The sequence below is a fragment of the Uloborus diversus genome, chromosome 1, assembly GCF_026930045.1.
Source record: "Uloborus diversus isolate 005 chromosome 1, Udiv.v.3.1, whole genome shotgun sequence".
NCBI lineage: Eukaryota > Metazoa > Arthropoda > Arachnida > Araneae > Uloboridae > Uloborus > Uloborus diversus.
The window spans coordinates 104,682,869-104,708,984 of NC_072731.1; the positions used below are offsets into that span (position 1 = coordinate 104,682,869).

The window sequence follows — 26,116 nt, forward strand, 5'->3', positions numbered from 1 at the left end:
CAAAAAATTATCAAAAGAGTATTGAAGCTTGCAATTCAAACAATATGATTATAAAAAATTAATGTAAATAAAACTATGGTGGTGCCATGGAGAGATGACAAATAGACTGGCAGCGAAAACAGACCACCTTATTTTGTAATAGGTACAATCAGCAACTGTAATTGCTGAAAAGTTAAACCAAATGGCTGCTTCAAGGTTCATCTTGAGCCACTTTTGAAGCAGGAATTAGTGGTAACTCTTTCACATTTTCAGCTGTAGTTACACTCTTACTCATTTCACTCATATTTTAAAACAAAGAATTTTTAAACAAAATTCATTCATTAATTGTGCTATGTAGTTTATTTTATTCACTATCCATATCTATGAATTTAACTACAGTATCTATTCATGAAAATACTTGCAAAATTGCAAAAGAATTATACTAAGTCATAATACTGTACCTAATTTTGCATTGAATTTTTTGTAGTTGTAGACTATGATATATAGTTAACTTTTTTCTCTCTAAGAACAACGTGTGCAAGAAAAAAGCTACAGAGCAGATACATAAAATTAATACAATAAAAATTAGATGACTAGGGCTAAAAAAACTCAAAATGGCAAAAAAAGGAAAACTTCAGTACTTGCCTTTATCAACTAACAAAAATGGTTGAGTAAAATACATGGATGAAAAGAGAGAGATATATCAACAAACCTTTCATAAAAATAACAAATTGAAAATCCAAAATGTTGTCAATAATATCAAAAGTACCTAACTTCCTTTGTAATTAATTAAGTAATTAAGGGTAAAATCTGGTTATTTCATTTCCTCATATGTAGAGATCTATATAGGAGAATATTGTTTCGAAATCTTTTCATCTTTTCCCATTATAAAAATGCAATTCATAGATGGGCCTTAGTATAACTAATCGAAGAATTAATTTACTGTGATAGTTCATACAGTATTAATTACAAATAACTAAGAATAAATTCTTTCAAATTAATTTCAGCATAATCACAATAAATTAAAAACTACAATAAATAAAATAATAAAAGTAAAATCACGCATTCTTAAACGTGTATATAAAGTACTTTAAAGTCTCTACAAGTGAATCACAAGTCTGATGTACATTACAGAACTTTAAATATCAAAAGATTAACAAGTATTTTGTTTAAAGATTTTTAAAAAGTTACAAATCATGTAATTTATTAACCTAATGTATCAGTGACAACAATTATAGAAACAGGACAAATAAATAATAAGAAAATCATAATGTTTCCCATTGTAGGCATTATTTCTCCAGGTTAAATGCATTTAGGAATACAATTCTTTTAATGAAAGAAGCCTCAGAATGAAAATACTCTTTTAACATATTTTAATAATGAAGATTGTCATAAAAATTAATGTTTATTGATTCTCCCACCATTCATACATAAGACTTCTTAAATTATGTTGGGATCAAAAAAATTCTTTGAAAGTTGAAAATTTGGCTTTTTTAAATTAATTAATTATTTTTTTAATAAGAGCACAGAGTTACGTGGGTAGTATCTGTTCTCATAATTTTATGCATTTTTTTTTCTTACTCTGACTGCATCGCCTATTTGAGATGCAAAAAGTGTGCAGGTATAAGCGCAATTTTATGCCTACTTTAAGAGTTCTTAGACTTCTTTTCTTTTTCTTTTCATTTAAATATTCTAGCGTTAAGATTTACATACACTATGCATTGCTTCAATGGTACATAATCTATCTCAATAAATCTTAAGTAATCAAGCAAATTAGGTAGTAAATGAAGTTTGGGTTGAACTACAGTGCACTCCTTCTATCTGAACACTCTCTAATGTGAGCACCCCGATATTCTGAACACATTTTTATGGTCCTGGCGAAACATCATAGACTTAACATAGGCTTACCTCCTTGTACTCTGAACACCCTATAATATGAACACCCCAGTATTATGAACACTATTTTCAATCCCCTTCAATTATTACCTCTCTATATGCTGAACATGTTCATAATCGGTACTCGGGAATTCCGATGAATCTAATTGGAAAGTCTAAAATACATTTACGATTTTATCACTGATTGAATGGCAATAAGGAGAAAATGGATAGAGGAAGAAGAGGAATTATTTTCCTGGATATTACTGCATTACATGAAATCATTCAGCTGACCAATATGAGCCAGAAGTTTCTGCCACTGAACTATATTTCAAGAATCCAACTATTGTACCAAGTTGTTTTCTAGACCTTTAAAGTATGATTACCTTTAAGCAAAATACGGCTGAGAATTGCCCAGAAACATTTTCCCTTGGTTGATAGCACATACCTTGCATGAGGAAGCACAATGCAAAAACATATTAAAAATACCTTTTTTCATGTATTGTACCGATAGCTGTATTGTAAATTTTATTGTTGAATGTTACGTTAAGCTTTTAAAACTAAAAATGAAACAAACAAATGCAAGAGTTTAGATCCTACCGAGTTGAATTAGACATTGCACTAGCCATCAATCCAAAATTCAACACCTCTACCTCAGTTACTGGTATAGTTCACCAGGTAAAGTACTGAACATAGCTCACTAACGCAATAGAATACATGTACATGCATTATACAGTCTCCCTCTATAATGAACACCCCCATAATCTGGACACTTTTGTTTGGGTCCCATGAGTGTTCAGAATAGAGAGTCCAGCGTATTTTGAAATGCGAAAGACAAAAAACATCATAGTTGAATAAGTAAACAAAGGGATTATGGATTTTTTTCTCCATATAATTTTAGAAATCTTAGTTAGTCTGCCTTGTATATTTATGTTCCTAATAGGAAAGCTGCATTGAATTAAAAAAAAAAAGAAAAAGAAACAGAAGAAAAACTATTTAGCAAACTTGAATTACCTTAAAAAATATAAATTTCTAAATTTATTAAATCTAATTTATCAATAAAGCTTTGCTAGTTACTTTGTATTAATTAGATTTTATTCTTTACAATGAAATGTAAAATTTAAGAAAACATTTGGGGGAAAATTATATTGTTTTTCTTAAAAACTGTTTTTTGGAAAAAACCACATGTTTTTTAAAAAAAAACACTTGGTTTAAATCAACGTGGTTTAAATTAAACAACCCTGCTACTAATAAGAAGGCAACTTGTTTTCCTGGAAGCTACTTGTTAGGGTTTGCCTTAGTAATTCTTCTGTTAAAAGAACAAAAAAGAGGAAAAAATTGACCGTTTTTGAAAAAGTGATAGCACAATAAATGAAGACACCCTGATTAAAATATCCGACTTGTTTAACGCATGTTAATATACAAATGTTTCAGGACTTCATGATTCTGATAGCATTGAGCGAATGACAACATTAACTGTGGTCACATTAAGCAGCACTTACAGCAATATGCAAATTCAATAAATTTTTGAAAAACAAAATGCCAGGAATATTTATATTTTTAAAGTCATGTATTCAAAGCACACATATAATAAAATTAAAAAATAACAATATTTAGACATAATACACAGTTTGAAACTTTACCTTGCACACAATGACTTGCATAATAGCATCAAAACCACCTTCAGCATTGTCTAAATTGCCAGACAAATTAGCTCGAGACACCTCTTGCTAGAATATGAAGAAAAACAGTAAGCTTAGGAACATTAGGATATACTTTTTGCTAATGAAATAAGCATTGAACTCATTCTTATGTCCAACAGGCTGTTTAAACCTATCTTTAATTTTCACAATTAAATAGTATTAGTGGCAATCAAAATAAAGTATTAAAAAATTTAGATCCGCGTGATAGGTGAATTTCTATAAATGGGATATTTCCACTTATAGAATACTATCTCCAGTATGCATGTCAAAAGGCTGTGAGAATGTATGGTGAAAGAAGAGGGGCTGGCCACTAATTGCACTAAACTATGCCATAGTACTTTCTAAAGGTTAATGATTAAATATGTATGCAATTGAACAGTTTGAAGAATGTGATAAAAAAAATTGATTATTTAAAAAAAACTCGATGAAGTTAATCAAATACACTGTATGGCATGAAAAATGCTTCTGACACTACTACTGTTGATTCTTATGTGAAATGACCAATTGAATCCAAACAGGGGTGTGCACAGAAATTTTCAGACGCGTCACAAATGCCTTTTAAGGGGCTCCCCTCCATATTGTTTGCCCCTATATTTCACCCCTCATTTAAAAAATATTAAGCCCACTTCAGGCTCGGCTCAACAGGTACCCATCGAGACTCCCCGCCCTGCTCTACCCGAATGCTTTTCAGGGAACTAGCTAAAGCTAGGGAAGATCAGTTTTACCTCCCCAAAGGTGACCAGTTTGTGGAAATAACTGCCCATTCCTCTCCTCCCTATATATTAAACATTTTCAAATTTCATAGCCATTATTTTGATTTGGAGGGGAAGGGAGCAGTATATTAGCTGTTAACATTTTCAGAAACATGAATATTTGTAGCAAGGAGGGAGACTTAGGAGGTATTCCTCCTCCCCCAAATGTAACAGATCATCAAAATTGAGCTTCTAATGGTCAACCCCCCCCCCCCCCCCCCAAATTTTTCACTCATTCTTCAGTGTAAAACCAGAGTATCCATCCATCATAAACACCACAAATCCAAAACTATGTTCGCATAGAAAAAATAATTACACAGTAAGAATCATTGAATACAAATTGCAGATCTTCAGTAAAGAAATTTTCTGTGTTGTTACATTCTGAAATATAATTAAGATTTTTAAAAAAAGTATAAAACAACAGCATTATTATGTTTTTATATTTCTGGGATTGATTGCACTGCCCTATTGTGTTTCTTCTGATAATTATGAGAAACAGCTTTTCAGCAACAAATAATTATTTTCAAGTTTCATTTACGTTCACTTATTGCTATTAAAATTAGAAATATACTTGTAAAAATTTGATTACTTCCAACCACTTCTTTTTATTATTTTGTACGAGTACATTTCAGAGCAAATACAAAAAACTTGTAAATGCAATCAGCAGATAGAGAGCTTAAGTATTGAAGGGAAAAAATCCAGTTTTGAGGTTACTACAATATTGTTTTAATTTGAACAAACAAAGATTAAATGAGAGTAAAATAAAAACTTTTGTGCAAAAAGTAAAAGAAAATAAAACAACATTAATAAGCAAATTTACCGGAATCCATAGACACTTGTTTCAGAGTTATGAGGAATCCTTTTTTTAATGCCAAAGAAGTGAGCTTATGAATGAACGACTTTAGCATCAAAAAGAGGGCTTCCTGTAACAATTTCTTGCAAATTTGTGCATACTACTGTTTTATTTTCTTGAACTTTTATAGATTAAATACTTACTGTGAACTGAGTAACGTCTTCATTTAAAGATAAATGATTTCTGAAACCATACGGAGAATTGCAGTACACATCTCGACAAGGATTACGTAACCTTTGGGATAGAAGCAGTTGAGAAAAAGTTTCAGTGTCATTTAATACTAAATATGCTGCTTTATACAGGGTTTTAACCTGCAAGACCTTTATTTTCGCAACTGTTAGTCCTAGATGCATACTTCCAATTGCAAAAATGTTCAAAATCAGATGCAGAGTTAAGATATTGAAAGTTTGAAATGAAAATAAAAATAAAATATAAAATACAAAATTTAACTTTTTATACTAGCCCCAGGTCCCCTAACTAATATTTAGAGAAATAATCTCCATTAAAAACTATTACTGGTACAAAAAACTTGACATTTGTGCGATCAAAACTTAAGAAGATATTCCATTTAAAAGTTTTAATTGACCATACAGATGAGATGGGAACTTATTGCCCTTTCAGAAGAATGACAGGCTGTCAAAGAAAAACAAGGTATTTATATTTTTCAATGCTATTCAAAAATAAATGCAAATGTTATGCCCAGATAACACAAAAACACACGATAAAACCTACAACAATTTGAGAAACTACACTCTATGTGCACATCCATTTTAAACACTTATTAACCGCTATATTCCCCCCTCCCCCCCAAAAGGTGTTATTGACACAGAGTGAAAAGTGGTCTAAGTCACAAAATGCTGCGTTTCATATCATGTTTTATATCATTGTGAATATTGGCATACTAATTTCAAACTTTTTTTGTTGGAATTATTTTTTAATGGAGATTATTTCTCTAAATACAAGTTACGGGACCCGGGGCCAGTATAAAAAGTTAAATTTTGTATTTTTTGACTTATTTTTATTTTCACTTTAAACTTTCAATATTTTAATCCTGTAAATATTGATCCTGTAAAAATATATCCTTTAAGTATACATCTAAGACTAACGGTTCAAAAAAAAAGGTCTTGCAGGTTAAAACGGAACATCCTGTATATAACAAATAATATCTAAACTGAAGTTGAGACTTCATGTAGCTATAATAGGGTGGCCCTTAGCTATAGGGTATTTTTCGAAAGTAAGAATTTCATTGTTCCCACCCTCTTATTTTGTTCCAATGAACAAAAAAAAAAAAAAAAAAAAAACAAGCTGTGCAAAATTTTCCTTTATTTGGACAAATTTTATTTTTTTTTCTAAGGGTGCCTCAAATCCCTTAAAGCTCGATCAGCTAGAAATCTCATGATTTTTTTTTTAATATTTAATTTTTCTTTAATAACGCAACAGTTTCCAGAGAATAAATATATTTTATTGTGACAAACAATTTCTATGGAATCAAAACACAGTGGGAACAACTGAATATTTAAAATTTTTTCCTAAGTGAGGCTTCCTTTAGTAGTAGTATTATCTTTTACGGTCTTCAGCAACGATTTGTAAAACATTGTTTTTCACGTTAATCTTTTGTGAGAATATTATTGTATTCCCGAGTTAATTTGACACCCCTTTCTGCAGCATCATTCACAACAATTATTTTATCAAGTTTTTCCTTTCTGCTTATGTAACCAGGGTCATATTTCCAAGTTGAAGGGTCTTTGTTAAAACAAATCGGAATATTTCGCAACAGGTACTACAAAAGATGAAAACTTATTGTTAATAAACTTAGAAAAATTATTAAATGTATCTCTTTTGTTGGTTTTCTGTTTCTTCCTGTTCTTCATCTTTACCTGCTTCTAACATAATATGTGCAATGTTTCTCTTAATCATGGTTGAAACATTATCATCAAAAAAGGATAGAGCCATACTTTTGGGAGCTAGTATGAAACCAGAAATGTTTCAAAATTTTTTTGAGAGCAGCCTTACTGATTTCTGAATCAATATCAATTCTGAATCAATTATCATAAATCAATCAGTTGATGCATAAATAGAAAATCGTGATGGGGAGCTTTAACTCAGGGACAGATACACAATTTCATTTTAGGGAGTGTCATGCTCAAAAAGTAGTCTTACGTACAAAAATTTTCTTCTAAGAACAACAGCCCCCCGTAAAAACTCTTCACGCATACAAACAAAAACCATTGAAATCAAAAAAGTTCTTCAAACATGCTTACAAAAATTATTGAAATCATAAAAGTTCTTCAAATATGCTTACAAAAATCATCAAAATCATTGATAAAAATCATTTAAAAAGTTTTCCTTTAAAATAATTTTTCAGTTTTAAAATGCAAGCCGAAAATTTTCGGAAACAACAACTCCAAGTTTTTGGAAATTTTGGATCACAAAACCCCTGGTTGATTCAATATTTGCATAATACTCAAAACATCCATCTTGTATGCAGCAAAATATCACTTAAAATAATAGTAAAACATCACTTAAAATAATAGTGAAAAATGCGGCAAAAATCTAATTAAAAATTAAATATTCCAAAAATATAACGCGAACTTGATAATTTACTCACCAACTGATTAATTCCAATTGTAGAAAATTGGAGGTTGACGAAGAAGCCGCAGTCTCAGAGTCTGGTACAGGAACTGTTAGATATGCTTCCATTGGTTTTAGGTTCATCAGTTTTTTCAACAGTCCAAAAAAAAGACTACACTAATTTATCACCCGAACACTTCATTATTTTTGTTATAGGTCAGGGAGTCCCAAAGTGGATGCTGTGGCAGACTGGGTTGCAGCAAGGAGAGGAGAGGGATTCCGCGAGCTGTCCATATTTTCAATATGCGTGTATAATTGAAATAGATTAGGGTGCCTTGAAAAAATTGTAATTTGTCAAAGGGTGCTGTGAGTCAGAAAAAATTGGGAACCCCTGTTATATGTAGTTCTTTTCTGACAAACACAGCTTTTTTCAACAGGGTTTCCATCTAATACGGTGGGCTAGTTTACGAGAACCTTTGTACAATGAGGTTTTGTGCTAACAGGACACTCAAATTTTACACTTCTTGCACAGTACTAAATACAAAACACAGATTTAAACTAATAAACCATTTACAGCACATTTAAAAATGAATTCAGTATGACTAAAAACGAAACTATCTAAAAATTAGAACAGAAAAAAAATTATAATCCAGAGATTTTACTTTAAAAAAAAAACATTTACACACTCAAATGTTTTATCCATTGAAGCAATTCTTACAGCTCTGGATACAGTTTTACAATAACTACCGTTCATTAAATTTGTTGCATAAAAAGTGATTGGGCGTCAGACATTTTGTTACTTTTATTACAATGGCTCCTGAACCCAGCGGCGCAGACTAACTGTCTCAAGAAAAACTATTTTACTGTCTACATATTTTAAATACATATGCTATAAATAGAAAAGTGGCAGTTAATACCAAAAAAAAGATAAATGAAACTGATCCTGAAATAAGTAAATCTTGAGTGCATAAATAGATTTTGACATCCACCTAGCATGACTTACAGCTCCTGGCTTATGAAATAATATACCACTCTTTGGAATCCCCACCAAAAAATATCATACTTAATTCCAACAGTTCTTGGTAACTATCGCTCTGTTGTTTCTGAGCTGAAATGTGTTGATTAAGAAACCCGAGCATGATTGAGTATATATTATCAGGTACTTCATTGCTACCAGTTATCAAGTTGTGTCCAGGTTTCTCTAAATCTTTTGAAAAATGCCACATCTGGACTAGAAGTTGCACTAATTAGAGAGTCAAAACATCCCTTTGAAACTAACTCAAAAATATGCTGATGACAAGGAAGTTACAACAGATCAGGATCCAAAATTTTTTCTAGATTGATAGAAGCACCATTTATTTGACCTTCATTGACAGCTGTTGTATCGCAGCAAAGTGCTTGAATATTATTGTTTAATCCCCACCTTTCAACTGCTAGATAAACAGCCATAGCTTGTTCTTCTCCTGATTATGTGGAGACTTCAGGGACTTTCCAACATTTGTTCCTTTGCTTGGAAAGTTACTGTTATTGCCAATCTATCTAGTTTCTCAACTCCTGCGGGTGCTAGGAGCAATTTTCCAAACCAGTGTAACACTAGTTCTTTGCAATCGTTTAAGTTAAATTTTTATTGAATTTCCGCAAGTCTTTCTACTCCATTTTTTTCCGGAGGCATAGTAGAGAAGTTTTATTTATGATCAGGTCTTCAGTATCCCGTCCAAATGCTTCTACCAATGTGTAAACTTCATTTCTATCAGTGATTTTACATCTATCAAAACCTTCAGATAGACAAGGAGTAAAAATTTGCAATGTAATTTGCATTTCAGTGTGAGTTGTAATGTCTACTCGTAAATGTCACTGCTCCTGTGTCAGTTGATGGTAATTGCTTATCTATGACAGAAGAAGAGCTGCCACTGTTCGTCAAAAGCATCACTGCTTGGGTTGCTTGAAGCTATATCACACGTTGTTATGACCAATTGTCGTACCGTTCGTTTCGTTTGAGTAACTTCCATTGTTTTTTTCTTCAATGTTCTTTCTTCCTTTTGTTTTAGTTTCGGGTCAACACCACCCATGGGGCTCGGATGTTCTTTTTGGCAATAAAGAATTAAGAATTTCCTGTCCCTTTCATTTTTGACATTTTCCAAAGCATCTGCATGAGTAATGACGAAGAGATCATCAACTGTTCAAATGAATACCTTCTCTCTTTTTCTTTGTCTGAAGTTTTAGAAAAAAAATTCGGCAAATGTTTCCATTCATCATGGAGTTTGACTAATTTGTCAATGCAGTGATCGGTTCTTCTAGTAGGAATTTGCTTTTTGCTGGAAAACAAACTTTTTGAATCACAAATGTTGCACTTTCTTTTTTTGTCATATTTACAACTTTTAGATTGTAAAAAAAGAAGTTTAAAGCTTGCCTGTTCGATGTTAATCTAATCATATGATTAAAAATAGGATTTATTTAAAAATATAAATAATATATTACCTATCATGATCCAAATGGGAAACACGAAGTGATTTTTCATATTCACTTTACAAAAGCAAATGCCATGTTATGGAAAACACAAATATAGATAATAAACACATTTCTAATTAGTGTTAAAATCATTCATAAATGTATGTGTACAGACAAAAATAACTCGACTAAAAACTGACAGAGAAACTTTCACAAGATTGTTGTTGAAATAATTTCAGCAGCAAAAATTAAGTTATGAGTCGTGAATGGTGTCTTGGTCAAAAAGCTTTGATGCTCCAAAAGACGCCAGAAGAAAAAGCAGGAAAGACGTAGAAGGAACAGAAAAAGCAGTTTGAGTACAATAACATCTGTAACAAACCTAAGGCAGTTAAAAATGCAAATTTGCTAGACTTCTTTTTAACTTGGGAAGAAGCTGAAAAAATCTGTTTTTCGGTGAAAATTCGATAATTTCATGCTTGTTGAGGTCCCCCTCAGACTTTTTTGATTGAGCTAATATTTTGCACACCTCATTGTTTTGTTTATTGAAACAAAATAGGGGGATGGGAGCTAACTTTTTACAAAGTTGAAAAATAAGGGCCACCCTAAGCTATAGCATAACTGCAAACAAAAGATGGAAAAATTGGAAAGATCCTGCACACAACAAAGATGAAAAATTTGTAATAGGAGGGAGGAACAAAAGAAGAATAGTGTAGTAGAATTATTGCTCATTTTCAAGAGAGATCTTAAACATTAGGATATTTTGTAAATTAAAGTTGTATATTTAAAAAGAAAAAAAAAAGGTTTTTCCTCCACAATTTTCGTTTTTTCCCGACCATTCCCATGTCTATCCACGGTTTTTGATAGCATTGATGAAATCCCATAATTAGATTATTGAGTAAAAATTTTGTGAATGAACTCGCAACATTTTCTCAAGAATTTGCATAATACTATCAAATAAATGCTCCATAAGAGAAACTAATACATACCTGTCAGGCACCATATCCACATATGGCATTACAACTTTATCAATGAATGAGCCAAAACCAAGACGAAAATTTTTGGTAACATTATTCATGCTCTCAGCTGTGGGAAAAAAGTAGGACTGCAATTAGCTTATAAAATAGTACAAATAAATCCAATAACAAATTAAAAGCACTAAGTAGTTAAAACTCAAACTTCAAATGGATGTGAGACTACTCTCTAAGTTTTATATGTGAGGGAAATCAAATTTTGCAAGGAAGCTAAAAGTTGGCATACGGTTTATGTGTGGGGTTTTTTTTTTTTTTTTTTTGCAACCACACACGAGCTCATTTCTCAGAGGTGTTTCCTTATTTCAGCACATGTGGAGCATATTTGGAAATGATTTTGTACTTACTTTTATGTCTTTAAACTTTAATATTTTGCTTATATGACAGTTAAATATTTGGTTTTTTAACCAACTAATGTTTTTCCTGAACTTTTAAACTTTTTTTTATCAGATGTTTTTTCTTTTGGTTTTATTCATGTAGTTTAAATGTTACTGTAAAATGTTTTCCTTTTTTTTTGGTAAATGTTATAATTTAAAACATTACTTATTAAAAAGGTTAGCAATTAACTAGCTTCAAGCTTGAAAAGCATCTCTCTTAAGTAAGGCTTAAACCTTCTTCTCAAGAAAAGCGTAATTTTCAAACGGGAACAAAATAAACAGCATATGATTGATTAACATGGTCAAAATGATTGATGATACTCAAAAAATGCTTCGATGATATAGGGTTATCAAGTAATCAATCAGGGAAATCCGTTTAAAGTAATGTTCGCTTTTATTTACTACTTTTACACATTCTCATTTTGGATACAAAGCTTTTAAAAACAGCAAAATTACTAATACAATAAAAATATTTCATTAGTATGTCAAGTCTTATTACACTTATAATATCTACTCAAGTGAAATATTATGCTGAATTATACTGAAATATGAGTCAGGACTATAAAAAAAACAGCCAAGACAAAAAAAAAAAGTTGATAATTTACGCATTTGCCAAGATCAACTAATGGAAGTGGTTGAATAAAAGATGTGAACTGAGAGAGAAAAACTTATCTTTCACAAAACTCACAATTGCTAGTCATACAACAAGATGCTTATAATAATAGTGCGCTGTGCAGAAAATTAACTCAAGTAATTCAATAGAAAATTTTCAGCATAAAAACAAATTTTCTTAAATGCTTAATCTACAGTATTGTCAAATGATTAAATTTATGCTCAGCTATAATAAATACTTCCTTTAAATTGTCAATCTTGCATTACAATATTTTTAGTTTCTTTCATAAAAGAAAATAACAGAGTTCATAAGAGTGACAACAGGAACTATGAAAAAAAAAAAAAAAAACTCTGACTATCTCCTCATCAAGTTCACCAAATTTCTCTGATTTACTTTATCAATGTTAGTGGTTTCCTCTTTTTGCCCTACTTGAAACTCATTGCACATTTACATAAAATGCATTATTTAAATTCTTTTAAGATGTTAATTAAAAATAAAAATATAGTTTTAAAAAAACATTTTTTATTGTTAAAGTAGTAACTACAAAAATATATCAAGTGAATTTCATTGAAAAAAAAAATACTAAACAAACAAATAGGAGAATGTGGGGCAAAGTCAAGGCTAAGATGATTGAGTTTTTTTAGGATGAACCAATTGGAAATTTAAATGAAAAATTATTATATAATCTTTGTGCTACGATGTGACTAAAGTGAAAAATCAGGGTTCATAAATTTGTGGTCAAAAAAAAAAAAAAAAATCCCAGACTTTTCCAGGTTTTCCAGGTTGTTTTTAATAAAATTCCAGGTTCATTTAAAATTAAGCTCAAAATACAATATCTTAAAAATGTAATAAAAATTGTTAAAAGTAATGAAATAAAAAACTTCATAACTTGTTAAATATGTAAACTGTAAGAAAAAAGTCACAAAATGAGGAAATAAACATAAATTTTTCCTCTGAATATTAAGAATTATTTAATCTAAAATACATTTTTAAAACTACACAGAATGAGAGGAAATGAAACAAAATGGTGAATAATAAATGATCATTACGGACCTCATTAATAAACATACAAGATTTCCTCTGACTCAAAAGCTATTACCCATAGTTTATACTTTGCATTGAGTTAATTTAAGTTTATAAATTTTCCTTCAAATTAATTTGTTATGCAATAAAAATAGTAATGAATAACTGCTAAATTCAGTTTTCAAAGCAGTTTTGAATATTTTCTTTAATGGCTAGAAATATACATTACAAGTAATTTTATCAATTTTACAATCCTTCACTACAATTTATGAAGGATCTTTTTTCTTAAAAGTAAAAGTCAAACTAAGCTGATCAGCACTCTATGATTAATAATAAACTACTATTTAAATAATTTTGATGATACTACTATTTTTCTTCAGTACTTAATTTTTCATAAACTAAACAAACATTCTCTGTTCATAAATGAGCTGGTATTTGTTTGAAATAACAACTTAATTCATTTAGGCTTTTAAAAGATAGTTTTCGATTGATTCATCTCAAACTTCAAAATAAATTTAGAGAACAAAAAGCTTCAAAACTGCAATTTTCCGAATGCATGCTTAAAATAAAATACTTTGAATGGGACTAAATATGACAAATAATTGTTATCTAAAGATTAATATTGAATTTTGGTGTGTAAATTTGCAAATTAAACCAGATAAATACTTACCCTGTGCTTTTAGCTTTGAAAAAATAATGGAAGAAATAATTGCCTCAGGGCAACAGTAGGAATGGGCAAATGTCTCCAAAGAGTTTTCTACGGCAGTATATTTGAGGTAGAATAAGTTTCCATTCCAAAAGCAGTTTTTCGGCGGTGGGAGAGGGGGGGGGGGTAAAGCAAGGGATGCCAAAAATACCTCTGAATTTTTGCTCAATAGGCATTGCACTGTGCACAATTCAGGATATTATCAGTAAAAAGGCAAACCAGAAACAGATGCTTAAAGATTGCTGCCCCATCACCAGCAATCCGCTGAAACCGCCTAATCCTTCTCCCCCCACGTGCATACAATATACTACACAGAACAATGGTGGCATCTGGTTTTGGACAGGTTGAGAAGCTAAGGTAGTGCCCTAGATTAGACGATTTTCCTTTCACAAACTAAAATCTCGATAAATCGCGATAGGATGATGATAAATAAAAAATCCGAAGAAAAACAGAAGAAATATTTAAACGCAAAAACGGGAAAAATGGGCCAAAAACGGTAGTCTACCCTGTAGGGAGGCAGAGCATTCCATCACAAATTAACATTCGCCGATCCTAGGCCGATGCCAAATATCTCCATTTTTTTTTCCCCCTTTAGCATACAAAGAGATGCTTTCATTAAGATTAAAGGGGAAAATAAGAAATGTGGCTCAAAACAATAACGAAATTTAGAACAACGTACCAAATATCACACAAGACAATTTATGCTTTTCTTTGAGTCAGTTCTAAAAACCCGCAAAATTCCGAAATCCGGAAAAAGTCATGGTCCGAATTTGGGGTACAAGTTGTAAAGTAAAGTATCTCTATGCTGAAAAAAAGTCACCAAAAGGTTTTCTACGGTAGTACATTTCAAATAGAACAATTTGCTTCCATTTCAAACGCAATTTTTTGGGCAGGCGGGGTGGAGGAGGTGCTAAAAAGAAAGGGATGCCAAAAATAACTTTGAATTATAGCTCAATAGGCATTGCACTGAGTACAATTCAAGAAATTATTAGAAAAAGAACAAGCCAAAAGCAGATGCTAATAGATTGCTGCTCAATCCCCCGAAACGCGCTGAAATTGCTTAAGTTTTTTCTCCCACGTGCATACAATACTGCACAGAACAATGGTGGCATCGGATCTTCGATTTGGTCGAGAAGCCTTGAATTGGCTATATGCTGTATTTTCTTCAAAAATTGTGCTTTATTTAAGTTGGTTTTTCACTTTAATCACTTCAAAATTTGTTTTGAAAATTACAGTATAAAAAGCAAGAACATTGTATTTTATTTTAAAATTTGCCTTAAAATGTTATTTTTTATTTTTGGCAGTAATTTTGAGCCTTAAAAAAAAGTGGAAAATTTTCACTTTTTTGGGTGGGGGAGGGGGAAGGGACAAAGTGAACAATGAAATATTTTTGCAGTGAAATATTTTCTATTTGTTTTAAAAAGTATTTTTGATCAAATGAATCTGTAAACAAAATTTTAAATGAATAAAATAAAGAGAAAACAGAACAATAAACGAATTAAATTAATTAATGTACAAAGGAAAACAAATGAGTCAGTAAAAGAGTGATTAAATAAGAAAATAAGTGAATGGATGAATAAATAAGTGAATTACTAAATGAAGGAATGCAAATGAATTGATTAGTAAATGAATACATAAATGCTTTGGTAAATGATTGAGTGAGTAAACGAAAAAAGCTATTTCACTTTGCTCCGCATGTACTCAACTACTTCAGCAAAATATTTAAAATACAAATAAGTTTAATATTAACTAAATAAATATTGCACCGCATATTAGAAGGTCTCAATTCATATTTAAAATCTTAATAAGAAGAACTTTATTCTTTTATAATTTCAAAAATAATTTCCAACTTACAACAAATATTACAAGAGTATCAACTTTTGAAAACTGCCTGTATTATCTTAAGCTTCAATCATTGGCGGTATTTTTCTCTGACTGGAATAGACTAGATGTGCAACTACATTGTTAAAATGTCACCAGATAGGTGGTGCAAAACGGAGAGTAAATATTTCACCTTTTTACTTTGCCCCATTTTATTTCCAGTAACCATTCTGTAAAGGAATTCTAAGAAATAATTAAAATCACTACTTAAGACTTATGTTTCATTATGATAAAACTAAAAAGTTTGTAATGAAGCAATTTTGAGCTAAATTTTAAAGCAGTATAATTATTGCTGGAAGAATAACATGTTATAGTAAAAGTATTGAAGTAATATAGCGATACTAACATAAATAATAGACATATTTGTTTAAAACAAAGTGAAACCTTTTGACATCCATTCAGATGGGGATATTCTCTAATCACGAACTAAAGTTTTAAAATACAAAATTTTAACTTTAAACAGAATTTTTTGATACAATTTACAAAAAATTCAGAGTTATAAAATCCATAAATCTCACTAAGAAAAATCATTTAGTCTACAGTAAAAATTACCATTTTTTATAAACAATTTTTAATAAAGAAAAGAAAGAAAACCTATTGTGTCAGCAAGCTCAGCTAATGTTTCTTTGTGCTTTTTCATTGTGAAAGTAAGATCCATTAGGTAATACAAATCGACAGGATAGTCTTCAGCTTGTCGAAAAGTTACAGTAAATGTAGCAGGGTCACCTGAAATATGCATATTAGTACAATAGAAAATAAACTGTCTTGTCTATCTTTAAAGAAATTTTACACTCAATTATTAATAAAAGTTAATATCCAGAAGGATATAAAAGCAAAAACAAAAATCTTTCATTAAATTTTACCAACAGGTTGCTAATTAAAAATAGTTTACTAATGCATTAACATTTGATTCATATAAATACAAAAGTAACCAATAGCAACCAGCTCTTAATTGCTGGTCCTCGTAATTTTAATGATCTCCAATACAGATTAAGAGATCTCTTAAAGCTATTCACACAATTGCTTCTGGTAAACTATTCTGAATGCCTACACTCCTATTGAAACAGCAATTTTTTCAAAGTCCAAGATTAGAGTGGGCATCGACAACCTTAAAACAAAACACCTTGAATCTGCCCTCTGTGCAGAAATTTAACTCATTAACATATCCGTAGTTATAAATTTAAATTAATGGATCACGCTCCTCTGACTTTCTTTTGCTCCAGGCTATGTATATTTGTCTTTAGAAGACTGCATACATTATCTAAATTTGAATGTATATTTACTAACCTAGAAGCTTTCCTTTGAATCCTTTCTAGAAAGTTAACATGTCCTTTATATAAAGAGACTAAAACTGAACAGTATCCACTCCAAAGTCTTAAGTAACCATTGAATAAAAGTAGAAGTACAGTAAAATCCCTCCAATGTGGGCACTAACAAGACAAATTTTTTTGTTCGCAACATAGAGGTGTCCGCAGGACAGGGGTGTATGCAAATAATGTTATTTGCATTGGAACTGGGGAATTAAAAATTGTCCGTGTAAGAGGGGTGTCGGTTAGGAGGGGTTTTACTGTACTTCCTTAGAATTTTGTGAAGCAGACCTAGCTTTCTGCTACCTTTGTTACTTATTATGCTGCACTGCAGACTAAATTTTAAGTTCAGAGCCCAATAGCAGAAATAGCACAACACTGTGACACTCATCACAGATTCTTGAGGATATTTGCAGACTATTTTTGTGATTGATTTTTTTTTTCTGGGAGAATTGACCAAATTTTAAGTAGACAAATGCAGTTCAGAATTAAGCAGAAAGAAAATGTAAAAACAAAAAGGTGTAAAAATCTATGCAGGAGTCCTCAGTGGCTCAGATGTCAAGAGTACTTGCTCTTCCAGCTACCTGAACCTCAGTTTTCTACTTTATTTTGAAGCTTTTAAGCCTGTGTTTTACTTGTAATTTTAAAATTTAATATTTTATGTTGCAGCATTTCTGGGTAAAGTTTAATAATAAACCAGGGTTCATACTCTATTTGGATGAAAAATTTACATGACTTTTCCAAGACTTTTTCATGACTTCACAAAAACTTTCATGACCCTGTTAAATGAGGAGAATAGAACTATTTACTATCAAACTCGCTAATTTTTGGAAATCAGCATTCAAAACTTCTATGTCAATGCTTCTACCTCATCAAAGCACTTACTTGTAATTGAAAAAATATCAGTGTACACAGCAAAAACTAAGCTATTTTTATTTTTCTTCATTATATAAATTTAAGTAAAGTAAAAATACAGCAAATGCAATATACTGATGAAATGTCTAATAAATATTTAATAAATGGAACAAAATGATACAGAATGGGACACAAAACTTAAATGAGTCATTACTAGTTTCAACAAATATGCTTCAACAAAACATTGCCTTTTTGTGTCAACAGTGCATCTATTAATCTATTTAACTTGACAGTGTTTTGGTTCTTAAAAGCAAAGCCACAGTCTACAGTAAACTCATTTTTCTAAACCAGATTATAATGAAACACTGTTCAGTAGTAAATAAATCTTCAGACTTAAATGTATTTGTTTTCTTAAGAATATATTTTCAAATGCATAAAAATGAAAAGGTTTTTCTAAAATTCAGAAAAATGTTCGATTCCTGACATTGAACATAACAGAGGGCCACAGTTTTGCCCGCCATATGTTGGGTACTACTGTTTTAAAATACTTAGGATTCTCCTATTTCTGTATTCTATTACCTGATTAATTAGTTTCTAAAACCTTCAGCAAACTAAGATAAACTCTGATAAATTTGATAATCAAGTTTTTAGAAGTAGTTGAAACAAATTCAGATGCAATAAAATTGAGATTTTTTGAGTGGGCATAAGAAATTAAGAATGTGCAAGTCTGCTACCACAGAATATAAAATAAAAAAGTGATGAAAATAAATAATGGTAAATTCAAATTTAGTGATGTTGAAGCAGTAAAATCTCATAGCAAAAGAAGGCAGGCTGCTGCTGCTACAGAAGTGGGTGCAATGGGATTTAAAAATTTAGATTTGCTTTTAGGATAGTTAAATTTAGGATAGTTAAATTTTCCAGTTTTAATATGCAACACTGTTATCTCATTCAAGATTTCAAATGTTTTTTTTAGCTACTGTTTCTTTATCTGCCCAGGATATTTTTCCATGATTTTAAATAAATTTCCATGACCTTTAACAAAATTATTAATTTTCCATGACTTTTCCAGGTCTGAAATGTGTTAAATTTTTTTCCATAACTTTCCAGGATTTCCATGACCCGTACGAACCCTGTAAACTAGCTGCATTGCCCGGCTTTGCAAGGTCAACCTCGAAAATAAAAGTTTTGTCAAGTGATGCATGTTCAAGAGAATCAGGCTTCAATTAGAGAAAAAAAAATACTATAAAATTTTATTCTCAAAAAAAGAAAACGGCAAGTCAAAAGTTCCCCAAAAAATTAAACGCAACCCTCCAAAAATACAATTAAAATCCTAAAAAAAGAAAGAAGATAAATCACCAAGTAATAATCAAAAGGGGAAATTTTTACCTCAAAACAAAAACAAAATTTTATTTAGTCACAATCGAGAAAATAAAAGGGGCAACCTTCTGAACGCTAATTTAAAACGAGATTGCGCATCCATTAGGCTTAGCATGCCTTTTAATTTTTTCCCGGTGATTTTACAGCCTTTTTTTTTAATTCGAAGGAAATGAAGTATAACTCTATGGGTGTTTTTCTCAGGCTTTCAAATGGGACCTGAATCAAAGAAATTAGATAATTATTTCGGGTAGAAAGAGCCATTTAATGCTATTTTTGGGTTCTAAAATTAAAATTTGAACGGTTCAGTTCTTTTTTGGCATATAAAAACCCCTGTAGGTTCCTTCTCGGGTGCCCAAGAACCTCCCTGCCAAATTTGGTCCAGATCTGACGTAAACTGGATTTGTATAGGGAAAAGACACACACACATATTCTTTGTTTTGTTTATATAGATTAAGATTAACCTAATGCTGGTTGACCTTTTAGACTATTTTGGGAGGATTTAAACCTACATTGCCGATAGCTCAAAACAATTCTGCTTCTCGGGTCCAACTAATGAAGGCACACAAATCAACTAAACTATATCCTTTGCTAAGTATAGATCCATGTAAGAAATAGTTAGTGTACTTCTTTCCATGGTCTAATGTTCATACTTGACATTTTTTAATATTGAACGACATACCTCACTTAGAAATCTGATCTAAATCCTCTTGAAGATTTTCAATAATTAAAAATAAATGAAATGATAGAATTGAAGAATACACACCAGGTCTTAGAGACAGCTTCAGTTTTTGGGGCTTTAATTGTATAGCAGAGCCTGCAACTGCTCCAGCATCACTCAGCTGCTCGTTCTGAAAAGTATAACCTTAATGTGAAAGCATTGAAATTTCAAATAATTAAATTTAGATATAAATTAAACTAAAAAATAATTAAACTAGAGAATAAAACAAGCAAAAAGGGAAAAATATTCTCTGAGGAAGGGTAAGATAAATGCAGTCCAGTAGTGGTGCCCACAGCACACACCGAACCATTGAATTTTTTAGGGGGGGGGGGGGGAATCTGACAGAAATTTTGATTCCATTTGGGGGGGGGCTTTTTTTACGGGGGCATACTCTGCAGCATTTGAGGGAGTGCACCATCATCCTTGGGGAATGGGCACCCCTGCAGTAGAGAAGCATTAAAATACATAGCATTCCCTCTCCTACTTTTCAACAGATGAAAAATTATTTTTATATGAATTCTATCATGTCCATAATTAAAAGTTCTTAAAATTTTATTTAATGAATCATCATTTTTATCCTCTGGAACAAAAGAACATGTTGCGTGAAATGAATTCTTCTTCATATATTTACAAAAAAAAAAAAAAAAGCAATTTCAGATACACTTTGAAAGGTAGAAATCTCTCCATTAAATAACTCTTCTAAAAACATACAATCTGCAAATAGAAGGAGAATAGTTTACTTCTAATATTTCAGAGAATGTTGATGGACTAATAATATTTTCTTTTGGACAACCTCTTTCTTCCAAGTTATCAACATTGTCACATCTAGGAACTCCTCTTTTGTATACCTATTTGAAAAATGTAAAATAATATATACTTAAACATAAGGTGCAAAAAGTAATAAAGCAGGTACTTTTCTATTAAAGATGCATTTTTTATTTTAGTGATTTTAATTCATTTATCACTGTTGCAAACTAAAAATGTTGTAGTTTGCGACATTCAACAACTTCAGTGTCAAAATTCAAGGGCTGCCCTGCCGTATACTTGTAGATAATGCCAGTTAGTTTAAACAAACTTTTATTGTCGCCCAGGTAGAAGGTAAACAAGTAGCCAAATTTTTAATGGAAAAGTACTATACTGTATATTGTCAATAATGATTCATGTACAGAAATAAATTAAAATTTCATTGTCTACTAGTGATGTGGATCGGGTAAATACCCAGCGGGTAGGTAAATATTTTTTGGGTATTTACCCAGGTATTTACCCAAGGCCTGGGTAAATACCCAAAAACTGGGTATTTTACAAAAAAAATGCAAAAAGTGAATGGGAATTTTTTTTTTTTTTTTTTTTGAAATCTTAATATGAAATAATTATTAAAACTGATACATACATATGTATTACACAGTTTATAATATTTTTAATTGAAAGACTTGATGAAATTATGAAAGAAACATATCATGAACCAAAGAATCTCTTTTCCATGTCATAATTGGAGAAGTATAAGCAATTCAATGATGAACTTCAGGATTTCAAAATCACAATCTAGGTTAATCATATCCAAAATGAAAAAACAAAAGGAAGCATGAGGGATGTTTGGAAGAATAAACAGAGAAGTTATTAAGACTATGATGTTATTTATTTTATTGCTGTTTAAGTGATAACGTGGCAAATATAGAAACAGTTTTCACATTAATAAGCAAAAAAAAAAACATCAAAATATTGCTTTTTGTTGCCTTGCTCATTTGCATTTGCTCCCCGGTACTTCATGATGAAAATTTATTCAAACTATTTTTAATACACCCAATTAGTGATGTAGGGTGGGAAGATAAATTTTTTTTTCGGTATTTATCCGAAGGCAGGGTAAATCCCCTAGAAATTGCGCATTTTGCAAAAAAAAATTTAGGTGGTATATCAAAAGGTGTTTTTTTTTAACATAAATAAAAAAAAGGAATGATTAAAAATATAAAAATTTATATATTATAATTTTTTAACTAAAGGCTTAGTTAAATCTAAGGCTTAATGAAAAAATGATATGCAGAATACGCCTGAACACTTGAACTAGGTTTGAAGGCAATTTCTGTAAAAGATATAGGTAAATAAATAGTAATAATAAATTGAGCAACATTTCGTCACATTTTGATGTCATGCAGGGACAAATTACTGGGTTATAAAAAACTAGGACCTTAATTTTTTTTTTTTTTTTTTTTTGTAACCAGTTAAGCTTTTTACTTTTTGTAGAATGGCTTTTTTATATCTGAAATTTGGCTATCAACATTGATTGGACATAACCAACACATTTAATGTGAATAGCATATTTGATTGCTAAGTTGTACCACACAATAATTCTTTAAATATGTGATCAAAATACAATTTTTGGGCAAAAATTTATTGTTTTGTATATGGTTGGTTATTTATATACATATTGGAATACATATAGAAAACTATTTTAGTTGAATATAAATTTTTTAAATAAATACCCATTTTGGCTATTTACCCCTAAAAATAAATACCCGAGAATTTTACATCACTATTGTCTACACAGCTCTACATAACATGCACTGGATTGATCATTTGAATGATTTTAATCATTGCTTCTTTTCACAAGGACTAAAATATCAACTCCATAAAATCTGATTTAAAAATCCCCGTGGAAGTCAAACATGATGAAAGACACTGAAAACGAAATATGTCATTTTATATAGTGAAAACATTAACATAAGAGACAAACTGATAGAAGTATACATAATAGGGAAGTTTCCGATTTTTCAATTTTATTTTTATATGATAGTGTAACATGTATGAACATCATAGGTGAAAAAATTTTTGCGATACGATAAGTAGTTTTTTTTTAAATTAATTTTTAAAGTTCAAGCGCCTGTGACGTCAGATGGCATAGGAAGTGACGTCCGATAGGAGAGAAACGCTAGCGAACCGGTTCTATGTCATGGGAGAAATCGAAGAACGTGCATTCGACTTTGAAGATGAAACGTAAAAGGCTTATCTCCTCGCGTTTCTGGAACATTAAACCTCTCATCCTCTCGGAAATACTCAAATATCACCATTGATATTATTTGAGGACGATTATTTAGATTGTGCTTTAACGAATCCGGCCTCCATAGTGTGTTCAAAAGGATTATTGAATTTCTAAAAAATAAAAATATCAGCGCGCTCAAAATGTCCCTAGCGAAAACAAGGGATCTTCGGCGGAAGGCTGCCCATTCGCGCCCTGTGACGTAGGCTCGTGACGTTTCAGAAGAGCGCACTTTTGCGCGTGGAATTTTAAAAATTCATTAAAAATCAACCACGGTGTTTTAAAATTCGGCGATGGTGAATTTTTTAGTTTTGAGGGTCAATTAACAATATGCAATAGCCAAAATATGAACATTTAATAGGTTGCAACTTCCCTATTGTGTAAGTTTTGGCAGTATCTAAGAAAATAGTTTGTTGGAGTCCTAATCCATTCTAATGTTAGCGGGTGTGCCTCCTCATTTGAGCTCATTGAGTTATGATCTTCATTTTCTGTTACATGTAAAAGAAAACGAAAAGGGAAAGAAAAAAAATCTTTCTCCTTTTACACAGTACCTTGCTTTATCAGTTTGCATGGGAGAGAAAAAATACTCTCATGCAACTTAACGGCATCCCCTCCTTCCTACTAGATTTTGGGAGAGTTCAGCATCCTTTCCCACGACACCCTGATGAGGAACCAGCACCATATTGCCAGAGTAAGTGAAAAATAGCCGATTGCGCTACATTTTGCTACAATCTAAAACAAAGAAGGCGCTGAAAATCAACGACATTGATTCCATTGTGCTTGACTGGTTATGTTCAGCTGGAGGAAACAATTTACACAAATGCCTTCCTATTTTATTTTCCCGAAAGATTCAGAGGATTATTTACTTATTAGTTAAGTTCACTTATATAAGCAATACTCATCAATTTAATTTAGAAGTATACACTGTATGTGTAGGTTTAAAATACAAAATTAAAATGCCTCGTAAATTCAGACTCCTCAATAGCGGACACTCCCCGTCAGGCGCGGATCCACGGGAGGGGAACTGGGGGAACGTTCCCCCTCCAAAATCCTAAGTGAACTTAAAAATTTTCAGAACAGAATACAGCACAATTCTTCCGTTTTTTAAAACTTGAACTTCAAGAAAAGCGCCAGGAAAAGCGAGGAGAGGATTGCAAAAGCAGATTCAAATAGGAGAATTGTGGGAATGTCCCCCCCCCCCCCTCAAAAAAAAAAACCAAGTGTACCGAAAACAATTCAGGAAACAGGAGTACAGAAATTTTTTTCCGTTTTTTAGAACGTGAACCAAGGTATCAGGAAAAGCAATTAGATAACAGCAGAAGCAGATCCACGGAGGGGAACTGAGGGAATGCTTAAGGATTGCCCTAATTGAGGAATGCCCTAAATCTTATATACCTAAAAATTTTCACAACAGAGTGCAGGAAAATTCTTCTATTTTATAGAACTTGAACTTGAAAAGCTCCAGGAAAAGCGATTAGAAAACAGCAGAAGCGGAATCACGGAGGGGAACTGGAAGAATGTTCCCCTCCCCCAACATATCATGTGTACCTAAAAGGTTTTAGAACAGAGAATAGGAAGATATTGTTTTATAGAAGTTGAACTTGAAAATAGGCTCCAGGAAGAACGATCAGGCAATAGCAGAGGCGGATGGCAGATTAGTGGGAGAACTGGGAGAATATTCCCCTCTCCCCAAAATCTCACGTGTACCTAAACATTTTCGCAACAGAATACAGGAAAATTCTTCTGTTTTATAGAACTTGAGCTTGAAGAAAAGAGCAAGGAAAAGCTAAGAGAGAATTGCAAAAGCGGATCCAAGGAGGGGAACTGGGGAATGTTCTCCTCTCCCTTCAAAAAAAAAAAAAATCCCAAGTGATCCTAAAATTGGTCAAAAAACAACGTACATGATTTTTTTTTTTTAATACTGTTTTTTTAGAATTTGACGAAAGGCTCCAGGAAAAGCAATTAGACAATAGCAGAAGCGGATCCACCGGGGGGAACTGGAGGAATGTACCCCCCCCCCCCAAATCTCACATGTACCTAAAAACTTTTAGAATAGAGTGCAGGAAAATTCTTCTGTTTTATAGAAATTGAACTTGCAGAAAGGCGCGGTGAAAAGCGAGGAGAGAATTGCAAAAGCGGAACTGGGAAATGTCCTTTTCCAAAACACAAAATCCCAAGTAAACCAAAAACTGTTCAGAAAACAGGGTAAGGTAAAACCACCAGTATTTGACATTTTAAAGATTAATTTTTTCTGTTTGTTAACATAGCTTGGAGGGAATTCATCCTAGGAGAAACATTTAATAAATGATAACTGTACCAACTAATCCCCTATTATTAGTGCAACAAAATTAGATTAATAAAACGAATGCACATTTGTTTTTAATAAAAAAAAAAAGACATTGGGTTGGAGTTGACACTAAACTAAAACGAGAACATCTCATTGTTGACAAACTTTGTTTTCAGTATTTGATACATGCTTTGATACAGAAAAACAGGAATTGCTTAATAAATGAATTCGTGCCTACTTGTGTGAATACAGAAATCGCACTGCCGGATCTAGGCAGCAGCAAGCCAATAAATACCTTTGGCTTACTTTTGGCTTGCCGACCCTCCCCCCCCCCCCCCAGTTGCCGGGAGGCAACTTCTAGGAAGATGCAAATTTACACTATTTCTGTTGTTTTCTAGTTAAACCTCGATATAAAAGTTCAACGAAGGTAGATAAAGGGTGGCAGGATTTAGGTTTTGCTCCGGTTCTGAAAAATCGAAGATCCGGCCATGCAGGAATGTACAGACAGTTATAGAAAAATTTAAAAATTAAATGCTTACGTCATAGGTTATAAGACTGAGAAGTTTACATAAAAATTCAAGTTCGGGGACTAAGTAAATATTTTTCATAATACTAAAAGGCTCATCGATGTGGCACATTACAGCTTCCCAGTAATAGTTCAATTTATAAACTTTAGTGCTATTTCAAGTCTCCCAAATTTTCGTACTTGCTTTTTGCATCTGTTTTCCAGTG

The 26,116-nt window shown here is 31.6% G+C and overlaps 1 protein-coding gene across 1 annotated transcript in view; it reads right to left on the bottom strand.

Moving 5' to 3' along the window:
• The window catches only part of LOC129217754 (integrin beta-PS-like), a 57,752-nt gene that overhangs the window by 25,240 nt on the left and 6,396 nt on the right, over window positions 1-26,116 (bottom strand). The window contains exons 3-8 of the mRNA XM_054852128.1: window positions 20,807-20,914; window positions 20,112-20,196; window positions 16,404-16,535; window positions 11,168-11,264; window positions 5,306-5,396; window positions 3,498-3,584 (exon numbers count right to left, since the gene is read on the bottom strand). Coding sequence (XP_054708103.1) covers window positions 3,498-3,584; window positions 5,306-5,396; window positions 11,168-11,264; window positions 16,404-16,535; window positions 20,112-20,196; window positions 20,807-20,914 — 600 coding nt within the window. The remainder of the gene's footprint in view (window positions 1-3,497; window positions 3,585-5,305; window positions 5,397-11,167; window positions 11,265-16,403; window positions 16,536-20,111; window positions 20,197-20,806; window positions 20,915-26,116) is intronic.